The following is an 11,851-nucleotide window of genomic DNA, read 5'->3' as shown; positions in this document are numbered from 1 at the left end:
TTTACAGCTGCACAGAGAAAGTAGGTTTTCGTCAAGAGGCAACTTCATAACTTTGTATTACTCATATGTTTAGATGCTTTGTATGTGTCTGCCAAATGTGTATATGTTGTTGATGCTTATACAGTACTGTATGTCTCTATTATTTTATGCTTTAAAATATCCCTCCCCATAACAGAACATTCTCTCCACTACTCCATGGCTGAATCAATTCCTGCAGCTCAGTGCTACAACTTCCTATTGCTCATAGGTTTGGATGCTTTATACTGTATGTTGCTCTCTATTATCGTAGGCATAGAAATATCATTTTCCAGCTCCATTCCCTCCTCTCCATGACTGGATCAATGCACTATGTACCCTTCAGCTCAGTGCTATGATCTATTGAAGTCTATCCATGACTTCCCACTGTCCAGTTTCAACCACTGAGAGACCACAGACAGTCAGACAGACAACCACTGAGAGACAGACAGCCACTGAGAGACAGACAGACAGCCACTGAGAGACAGACAGACAGCCACTGAGAGACAGACAGACAACCACTGAGAGACAGACATACAACCACTGAGAGACAGACAGACAGACAACTACTGAGAGACAGACAGACAGACAACTACTGAGAGACAGACAGACAACCACTGAGAGACAGACAGACAACCACTGAGAGATAGACAGACAGACAGGCAGCCACTGAGGGAGAGACAGACAACCACTGAGAGACAGACAGACAACCACTGAGAGACAGACAGACAACCACTGAGAGACAGACAGACAACCACTGAGAGACAGACAGACAGACAACTACTGAGAGACAGACAGACAACCACTGAGAGACAGACAGACAACCACTGAGAGACAGACAGACAGACAACCACTGAGAGACAGACAGACAACCACTGAGAGACAGACAGACAACCACTGAGAGACAGACAGATAGACATCCACTGAGAGACAGACAGATAGACAACCACTGAGAGACAGACAGACAGATAGACAACCATTGAGAGACAGGCAGACAGACAACCACTGAGAGTATGACTCCACTTCTCTTCAGCACACCAAGGGTCTGGTTTGAGCTCGATTAGGTCACATCAAAGGAACTAATCTGCGTAAAATAGAGTCTGTATTGTGTGTCGATTACTCTGGACCAATGGTCATTTAGGTAGGTGAGAGGGCATAAGCGGAAATTGACATTGGCCTCCAGCAGGGCTGATCGGAAAGGGAGACACACACACACATAAACCCTAGCATCAGACCCAGGCAGTGTATTGTCCTTCCACATCCATGCAAGGGAAGTGTGAAAATAAAGCAAACAAGGCGTTATTTGGCCTCATCTGAAGCATCACACTAGACTGCGTCTGATTTGCCTCAGACCGGCTCACTGCCGAGGAAGGCCCAGCGTGAAATGAAATGAGTTGAATGTTTTTTTGTGTGTTCCTCTAAATGAAATGGGCCAGAAAACACCTTTAAAGAGAAACATTCATTTCGGAGAACACTGCTGCTGATCATAGCCTAACTTCCCTCTCCAAGTGTAATGAGCTATTTCTCATTTTGCCACCCTGTGTGCCACTACGAAAACATAGAAAGCCTTACAGTTTGTTTCCCACAACTTGGAAAATCGTTTAAAACTACACGGCTTTGTCCTCTACAACTGATAGAATCTGGTTGCTGTAAAGTGATTTGTATTTTTCATATTTATATTTTAGAGGGTTTGTTTGATTCACTGCCTATTGAGAAATAACTGCCCGTCGGGTGTTCTGGAGGATAATATTGATCTACACGTTATTCAAACGTTTTGCAATATCTCTGTATTTGGCCGTTACTTCAGGTTTTCCTGATACCCCAGATGTGTGTAAAGAAGATTAAGGAGATTCTCTGGCTTTGCTGAAATAGCCCAAGTCCCAAATCCAAGGTATGAAGTTGCTGATCCTATTTGTGCCGTTGAAGGTTTCCTCTGATGTTAGCATTGCACAGCTGTGTGTGTGGGTGGGTGTGTGTAAGAAAAACAACACTGAAAATTACAGCACTGATCTGGTTTGACAGACTTCAATATTTCAGATTTATGTGTACACACATTCAGTAGATCCGTGGAAAGGATCTGCCACTTCTCACTTATGCAATACCAGTGAAGCCTTCCTATTGGGTTCTAATGTAACCGTCCCTCAAGTCTTACTACAGCCCACCATTGGTATGCCCTTTTTGTGGTGAGTGCGGCATTTCTGCTCTCTGGCCCTCTTCCACCTGTGGAACGGAGTTGTTCCTGGGAAGGGGTAAATAGCTCTCCCTAATCCCCAACCTGGCCTAATCCTGGAGGGTCACCCTTGACCCGGGAGTTCCTGTGGGGTGCAGTCACTCAGCGCAATGGGTTATTATTAGCCTGGACAGCTTTGCCCTCGACAGCTGCCCCTGCAGCCTGCAGAGTGACGATAACCCCCCCCTACAACTGGGCCAGCTAGTGCTAACACTACGCTATGCTACACTAGCTCTTCGGTTAGCTTTTCTTCCGTTTGCTCGCTGGCCGCTCTGCTGCAGAAGGTGACTTTCCCAAAGCCGGCCTCCATGGAGCTCAAGTGTGTCCTTGGTGCGTCTCCGTCTCGCTGCATGATAGCAGTGGCAGGCAAACAAAGGCTTTTGTAACGGTGAGCCTACAAAGAGCACTGCACACTTAGAAAAAAAGGTTCCAAAAGGGTTCTTCGGCTGTCCCCATAGCAGAAGCCCTTTTTGGTTTCAGGTAGAACCCTTTTCTCCTATGGTGACAGCCAAAAAACCCTTTAAAGTCCCAGATAACACCTTTCTTTCTAAGAGTGTACAAAGGCGATGGAAACAGCCCGGTTGTGCGCTGTGAACAAATAGGATTGTCTGAGAGAGCAGCCTGGCCTCAAAGACGTAGCATAGTAAATGTAAATCTGTGACAGTCAAATTAGTATGATATGTTACGTTTGGTATGCTTATGTAAGACAGAAGGTTAGTTAAGCTAAAAACGAAAGGAGGGAGGTTGGTCGGGTAGGATAGGTAGGTGGGCATATAACGCAAACGTCTAGCATCCCAAAGGATGTGTGTTTGAATCACATCACGGACAAATATAGCATTTTAGCTAATTAGCAACTTTATAACTACTTACCACTTTTGAGCTACTTTGCAACTACTTAGCATGTAAGCTAACCCTTACCCTAACCTTAACTCCTAACCTTAACCCCTAACCCCTAGCCTAGCTCATGTTAGCCACCTAGCTAGCGTTAGCTACAACATATTTGAATTTGTAACATATCATACGTATTACAAATCCGGACCCGGAAACAGTAAGTGTCTACAACAGTATGAATGAGGAGACAGGGGCTGTTGTGTCACCTGGCAGGGAGTGAGATTTAAGAGCAGTCAGCTGCATGATGGGACCGCAGGCTGTGGAGGCCAGCTCCTCTCACTCACTCAACCCGACTGGAAAAAAATAACAAATGGAGCCGACAACTGGACCTTTACGACACCACTCAGACTCAATGTGATTGGGCCTGTTTCTGTCTCTCTCTCTGTTTCTATTCACCTCAGTTTATGTCATGTATAATTTTTTGCAATATCCACCTACACACACATCTTTTGTTGTGGTGTTTCTGTTGTTGTTACGCTTACAAAGGTTCCCCTAAAATGACTACTGGCTGGTATTGCTGAGATCTCAGCCAGTTGTGGCCATCCTACCTACAGCACGCTCCAAACCCACTGGCCTGGCTCTTAGTGCAATTCAGTAGAGGAATGCCTCTCAGTGAGCTGCTCTCAGAAGGTAGATTGTTAGAAGCAACAATGAAGGAAGGGGAGGGCAGCGCAACCAAAATAAATGGCCCACCGGGAACAATTCATCTTGTTCAAGTCAATCTGGCAGAGGCCACACTCTACAAGGGAGCCCCTGAGCACGTGTGCAGGTTTTTTTGCATGCACAATGGAGATTTATTTATCTCCAGCACCAATGCACCAGATGTCAGTTCTGAGGTTTAATTCAAGAGTTGGATAATGGGGAACACTTTCAAAGGGAGCTCGTATTACGTTTGTCTCGCAGTACTTTAAAAAATGCCTCCTAAATATTAATAAACTGAGACGCCACTACGACCAATACTATCGCCCGTTCTATTTCCTTTTTGACCTATATGTGTAGCAGTATGGTGTGTTTTTCTCATCTGTGTAGAGCGGTCTGTATGTAGATCTCACAGGAGAATTCACTACGGGATCAATCCTTCTCCTTGGAAGAACGTAATCAATGAGGAGGCTCTCTTCCTCTCCCTCACCAGCAGGTCTTATCACTCACAAACACTCTCCTTCCTCCTCTGCCTCACACACACACACACACATACACACACACACACACACACACACACACACACACACACACACACACACAACACACACACACACACACAAACAACACACACACACACACACACACACACACACAAACAACACACACTCTCTCTCTCTCTCTTTCTTATCTGCTATTGGTCCCCTCTTGCCCCCACCCTGTTTACAAATGCTACAGTTGTAGCATTTGCAGGATTTTCGTAGATTTTTCAGACGGGCGACTGAAAGTTGTAAGTGTTTCTAGTAGTTTGTCCCCAGTCTGTCAGAGTGACCCATGGTTTAGGACACTAGGTCGTTGTGCTGACGTTTGGTGGTTCCTCCCGCTGACTGATGAAATGCAGGCAGGTCCGGGAAGGAGATTTGCCCTATCAATGCTGTCTATCAGAGGTGGCTGCAGCTGTCCCACCAACCTCCCTCCCTCCCTCCTCCCCCTGTGACAACAGCCATGCATGCCATTCCACCGAGTGGACGGACCACTATTAGAACATAGAAAGGCACCGCGCCAAGGTGACCTTCGACAGCAGTGCTGCTAGTCCGTCTAACATCTGAGGGCTTTTGAACAATAACACTTGTTAGTGGCTGCCTCTGTAAATGGGTGTCTGTGGATCTGTGGCCTTACATGTGTGCACAAGCACAATGGAGGTTTGAGTGTCTACATCTCATCTGTTTGCCTAGACTACCCAAGCACTCTTGATTGGCATTGGCCATGTGCGTGTTTAACAGAGCATGTGCAAAACCATGACTGTACTGTGGGCTAGCTTCAAAGGACAAACCAAGGTTGCCATCTTTTCACCAAATCTATCATAAATCTATCCGGTGCCATGTGAGGATCAGCCCTGCTTTCCGGCGATAAATACTCAAACAGTGGCTTGAGAAAGTACGATAGAAAAAGGTCTCCCTAGAAAACCAAACAAAGAGTCCTTGGCTTTAACCCTCTTCTCTCTGCAACCAGCCGTGCTGGCATGTGACACGGATGGACGGACAGCGCCTGCCCAGGGGTTTGATTAGAGCGCTGCACTGGTGTCGGGGGTACCGGGGGGCGGGGAGTGCCAAGAGTCCTAATCCACCACCACCACCCAGACGGATGGAAGCGATTAAGCCGCTCCACTTTGAGACTCCTCTGACCCCTCCTCCAGACCTGTGCAAGAGGAATAGAGAATAGCAGTGAATTTCAACCCCTGCACTCACTGACACACACTAATTATAAACTGAGTATACAAAACATTAAGAACACCTGTTCTTTCCATGACACAGATTGACCAGTTGAATCCAGGTGAAAGCTATGATCCCTTATTTATGTCACCTGTTAAATCCACTTCAATCAGTGTAGATGAAGGGGAGGAGACAGGTTAAATAAGTATTTTTAATCCTTGAGACAATTGAGACATGGATTGTGTATGTGTGCCATTCAGAGGGTGAATGGGCAAGACGAAATTTAAGTGCCTTTGAACGGGGTATGGAAGTAGGTGCCAGGCGCACCGGTTTGTCAAGATCTGCAATGCTGCTGGGTTTTTCACGCTCAAAAGTTTCCCCTGTGTAGAATGGTCCACCACCCAAAGGACATCCAGCCAACTTGACACAACTGTGGGAAGCATTGGAGTCTACATTGGCCAACATCCCTGTGGAATGCTTGACACCTTGTAGAGGACATGCCCCGACCAATTGGGCTGTTCTGAGGGCAAAGGGGGGGGGGGTTATGTGTTATTTCAAGTATGCCTTGTTTCACCCGCCGCCAGCCTCTCAAACAATGTGCTTACCTCTCTCTTTTCTATTTGACCCTCTCGCTCTCTTCTCTGCATTTGTCTGTAATTGACCCAGATTCAGACAGCATGTTTGCCGGTAGTTACACGGTAGTATAGCTGGGAAACTGGGTTTTGTTTCATGCCTTTTGTGCTATGTGTATGTGTGTTATAAGGGTCTTTGGACTCGAACATCACTACTGCTGTGATAGAGAACGTTACAACAATGTTATCTCAACTTAGCGGGAATAATTTCCCTGACTAGCCTGTGGCCCGTGAGGCCAGGAACAGTTGCCCTTTGTCTCTAGTTTCCTGTTAGGATCTCAGGGGTCTCTCATAGCACTGCCGTTAAGACGCCCTCTTCAAAAGGGGCTAAACGCATGTTCACAAAATAATCTGGAACACTCTTAATTGGATTAATTGTTGAATGGAGTCTGTGTTATTAAAAAAACACAGGGGTTGGAGGTGCTGTCAAGACACACACTCTCTTTCACTCTCTCACACACACACACACACACCACGACCACGTGACCCAACTCAGAAACAAAGCCAGGCGCAAGGTACAAATTACCGCGCTGATGGAGATAAGAACTAAACCCATTTCCAAAGCTTGAAATAGATGCCAGATCTTTTTGATGCCAGAACTGTGTGACTTCTATCCATCATTCAGCCGTGTCTCATAGACTAGACAAAACATAATTAGAATGATATATTACATTTGGTGTGGTTACATAAGACAAAGGTTATTTCATGCAAAAAGGATGTTTAATGTATAACACGAACGTCTAGCAACCCAAAGGTTGCGTGTACGAATCTCATCATGGACAACTTTAGCATTTTAGCTAATTAGCAACTACTTACAATTTTTGTTGCTACTTTGCAACTACTTAGCATGTTAGCTAACTCTTATTCTAACCCTAACCTAACCCTTTAACCTAATTACTAATCTTAACCCTAACCCCTAGCCTAGCTAACATTAGTCACCTAGCTAACTTTAGTGTTAACCGCCTAGTCACCTAGCTAACGTTAGCACCAACAAATGGGAATTCGTAACATATCATACGTTTTGAAAATTCATAACATATTGTACAAATTGCAATTCGTAACATAAAATTGGAATTGGAATTCGTAACATATCATACGAAATGGATGATGGACATCCACAAATTAATACATACCATACGAAACGTAACATATCATACTAATTGGAGTGAATATGGGAAACATAAAGCAAACACCATGAACAATTTAGCTATTCAAAGAAGGGAGGGGTGAATATGGGAAATATAAATCAAACACCATCAACAATTTAGCTATCTCTGAGCCACGTAAAATAACGGTTTATTTTTTCCCTCTTCCTCATTTATTCATTCTACTCTGCCCAGTGGGTTATCTCTCCTTGAACTAAAAGGAACCTGATTCAGTTATCAATCCTTCAAAAGGAAAAATCCAGACATTTGTGATGTGTTTTCACTGCGAGTGTTTCATACATTCGCACCAGTGCTTTAGTAATAGGAAGAGAGGGGGCACACATTACATTTTAGTAGACGCTCTTATCCAGAGCGACTTACAGGAGCAATTAGGGTTAAGTGCCTTGCTCAAGAGCACATCGACAGATTTTTCACCTAGTCGGCTCGGGGATTAGAACCTGCAACCTTTCAGTTACTGGTATAACGCTCTTAACCACTAAGCTACCTACACATAACTTACCCCCAGGCGTAAATTGCATGTTGAAAGCTTTTTTCTCTGACGGGTGACAACAAAACCATGTGGAGAAATGTATTGAGATCTGATATGTCTGTGTTAATAATATTTATACTCTGTTGTCTTGTTCGACGTACCGCAGCTCGAGATGGCTAAATGTAGTAGCTTAGTGTGAGGGACAGCTATTACAACCAAATAGTGTTTTGCCGGGTTTGTAAGGCAACGACATAGAAATAGAATTATATGAATAATATAATGTAATTCTATTTCTATGGGCAACCATAGCACATCTCCCCTCCTGCTTTGAACGATCCTGGCATCAGGTATGTTGTTCCTTGTTGTTATCTTAAAGAATGTGTGCTGTAGCCAATCTCCTGTTTGAGTCACACCAGTGAAGTCCTGAAGTGCATCACTGAGGGCTGACACATGACGGCTAATGCAGAGGTCACAGTGCAGCTGGTTAGTATTCATATGCCGAAGCAGAGGGACTATTTTCCACAAAGGCAGAGAGACTAGGGAACCAATTGAATAGGGGCCAAGGTCAAATTCTCAGATTTAGGCGGCCCCACACCAGTCGACAACAGCTGCCAAATTTAGAACATGACAAGGTTTCATTTCAATTAAGGAACGACCCAGGTGGGCGGCTCCATTGTGTGGACTATTGATAATCTGAATTGAGTTAATCCTCAATGGATATGGAAAGGTCCGAGGACGGGGCAGGCTTGTTAAAATAGCCTAGGCCTGTACTGATTATTGTCACGTTGATCAATTAATCCAAAGCGGACACAGAGTTATTTTAACATGCTGTATGAGAATTAAACTTCATGATGTTTGTCTATTTTGGTCACACAACTAATAACTCAACTATTGGTTGTCCAATATTTACGATCCTATTTATATAATATTTATATCATATCACTCAGTTGGTAGAGCATGGCGCTTGCAACGCCAGGGTTGTGGGTTCATTTCCCACGGGGGGCCAGTATGAAAAATGTATTCATTCACTAAACTGTAAGTCGCTCTGGATAAGAGTGTCTGCTAAATTACTAAAATGTAAATGTAAGATGCAAGGAGAGGTGCGGGGGGTACACCATAATATTGAATATAATTATCTCCATCAAATTTAAAATTGAGTCATTACCTAAGTGATGACAGGGAGAATTTCCCCATGTTCCTTTACCTCCTACCGGTCTTCATATGCCATAAACTAGTTAGCCATAAACTAGTTGTTCATGCTGTTTGCAATGTTTCCAAAGTCCTCTATGCTTTTGATTTCTCCGCAACGACTGAAATATCATTTTTAAAGCCCAATACAACCTGTGTATGAAATCTGTAAATACACTTTCACTGTACTGTCCACAATTGGTTCTAATCTCTGTAGATCACCTATTGGCACTTCAGCGCCCTCATGGTGCAATACCTTGTGCTTATTGGTGATATCACCAGTCCCTTGAAAGGGCTTCTGACCAATAGGCGAAGAGGGGACAAAAGCTTTGGGCGAATACTCGCTGGCTTTAACAGTGGTGGAGCGGAACGTCCCTGAGCGCGGAGTAGAGGAGAGTACACGGTGATCAACTCTTTAGGAGGAGATAGTGCTTATTTTTTCCTCTCCGCTCTAACAACAAATAAAATTTGATTTTGTTCAGAGGGTCGTCTAACTACAGCAATCGAAACGTGGGAGGAACGAAGGATTTGATCTGCAAGTTTTTCTTTAAGATTTGTTTTCTTTTCATAAAAAAGGATTCTGTTGGAGGCTCGCTCGCACTCTAGACGCAAAGATGATGGTCGGAGAGATCGAAGTGAAGGAGAGACCGAGGCCGAGTCCCGACTATTTGATGCAATTGTTAAATGAAAAGAAGCTGATGACCAGTTTGCCAAATCTGTGCGGTATCTTTACACACCTTGAGCGGCTTCTCGATGAAGGTAAAACGCCGTCTGGAGAAATGGGGTAGTTGGGAGGGAAGGAGTGACTACGGCACTCTCCCTAGGGCTCGGTGGGCATGCTTGCTGCATAGAAGAGCGCATGCATGGTAGCTACCTAGCTAACATAGCTAGCTTGCTAGCGAGCTACATTATCACAAAGCGCAACACAACTTCTTCTTTTAACTTTACAAAGTGAGAACTGCGAGGAAATTAAACTATTGCACCATTCAACAAGGATATTTATTTCCCACCACCAAACCGCAAGGATTTCTTTGTAGTTAGCATGTCCTTTTGTTCTCTGACTTGACGAAGTGAAAAGTTTTTTTTTTGTTGCCTGCTAACTAGCTAGCCAGGACCGATAAACTATACATTTTATTATCTAGCTACTATTAATCCCAGTTGCAGGAAGAAACTGGTTAATAGCCAGACTTGTACAATTAAATTGTAGTCTTGGCTTTAGCCTGTCAAGTATGATATAAGTGAATGTGAGAGTTTGTGTTCTAAAGAGGATGTATTGTTTCCAGGGTCCACGAATTCAACTGAACAGGATTGGTAGCAAACTAATATAACCTTGTAATCAAACATGAAGCTTCCTAACAAACACAACAATATATCTGGCTGTAATATAGTTATCTGGCTGTATTCACTCCTGAGCAGCTCGTTTCCATAACGTACAGTATTGGCTTATCAGAATCTGATGGAATTGCACAACATCGGAATGTGCCCCGGCTGTTGCCTTTCGGATTTTGAAACAATGGGGCAGTCGAGTTGTTTGCCTTGCAAAGATGTCCAGCGCCAACGTTTTGCAGATAAATTACGTTCTAAAACATACATTAAGCGCGGAAGAAAAATCGCGGATGATTAGGCAGGAATTGTGTAGCTTTGTCTTCATTTGATGTAGTCGTGTTTTTGTCTACCTATGCAGTCTGTGTCGGGGCCAGTCTCAGCGTCGTTGTTGTCGCAGGATCGTTTTCTAGTATGCCACTTAAGATTTATAGTTTATATAACTCTATTATACACAATGTACAATTCATAACGGTAGTGTGGTTTATGTAATTGAGTAGGTAACACTAGAGAGCGCCACTTCCCCCTCACTGTCCTGTCCTTAGCTCTGATGTGGGCAGCTGACATTCAGTCACTTTTCTGGAATTAAAGACTTTTAGCTGTATATTTCGTGTATTCTAATTCATGCAAAAAGGACGGGAAAAATATTGCATCTGTGACCCTGAGTTTCATGCCAAATATAGAACCAACTGTGTCACCATGTCAAATGCTTATCTGATGTCTCACTGTGGGCACATTTTTGCTAACCAGTGAAAACAAAGGAGTACTGTGTCACCTCTTGTAAAACAAGTTTTGTTTGCTCCAGTCTCCCATAAAGGCTAGTTTAGATAAACTCTCAACCTCTACTTATCCAGTTAAACATTCCTAAAATGATTACCCTGCAACAAGCTCTACACAACCCTTTCCTTCCGGGGAGACACAGGAAACTATGGGCTCCCCCCCTCCCCTGTCTTCATCCTGCCTAACTGCCCCCCCCACCCAGACTAAGAGGAGAATGGATCAGGCTCCACAGTGTGCCTCTCTCTCTCACACTGAATCTGTTTACCCAGGCAGCTTTGGAAGCCTGGCCATGGTGCACACTTAGCTGGCAGCCCGATGTGGTTGCACCATCCTGTGCTTTTCACTCAGTGTGGGGGTGTTTTTAAGAGACCATGTCTGGGCCAGATCCTGGGCCCCTCTTCCCTGGCTGCACATGAGGTTTCACAATTCACATGCTGCCTTCTGCTCTCTCCAGCCACACAGCTCCACTGTTTACTGGGGTTACTACAGCAGTCGCCCAAACTTTACCCCTCTGCCTAATGTTTAGTGGGTGTCTGTGTGTGAGGAAAACAACCCCCCAGTGCAAGAGGCTCTTGGCTAAAGCCGTTTGCTTACTCTTTTGGACTTGAGCTTGCCGGTATGAGCCCACCCCCATCAAAGCACACCCTGTAAATGTGCATTCCTGAAATTGAGTGCAAACCTCACCTAAGTGCAGTGAGAAGCATTAATCACAGCGGGAAGCTAGTTGTGAGGTATATTTGTGTGCCGTTCAGGTTATGCAAATGTCGACTGCGGTTTCAGTCGGCAGCGAGGGTAAACATTGCAGC

General features: G+C 44.4%; 1 protein-coding gene across 4 annotated transcripts in view; it reads left to right on the top strand.

The window, feature by feature from the left end:
• The first annotated feature begins 9,305 nt into the window (after positions 1-9,305).
• Positions 9,306-11,851, top strand: part of qkia (QKI, KH domain containing, RNA binding a) — a 108,529-nt gene continuing 105,983 nt past the window's right edge. For all 4 annotated transcript variants that reach the window (XM_041847147.2, XM_041847144.2, XM_041847145.2 and 1 more), the window contains exon 1: positions 9,306-9,701. In XM_041847147.2, the coding sequence (XP_041703081.1) occupies positions 9,557-9,701 (145 nt within the window). In that variant the 5' untranslated portion in view covers positions 9,306-9,556. The remainder of the gene's footprint in view (positions 9,702-11,851) is intronic.

This window comes from Coregonus clupeaformis, unplaced genomic scaffold (genome assembly GCF_020615455.1).
Source record: "Coregonus clupeaformis isolate EN_2021a unplaced genomic scaffold, ASM2061545v1 scaf0007, whole genome shotgun sequence".
Classification (NCBI taxonomy): domain Eukaryota; kingdom Metazoa; phylum Chordata; class Actinopteri; order Salmoniformes; family Salmonidae; genus Coregonus; species Coregonus clupeaformis.
The sequence above is the reverse complement of the archived record's forward strand: the minus strand, read 5'-3'. Positions and strand labels throughout refer to the sequence as shown.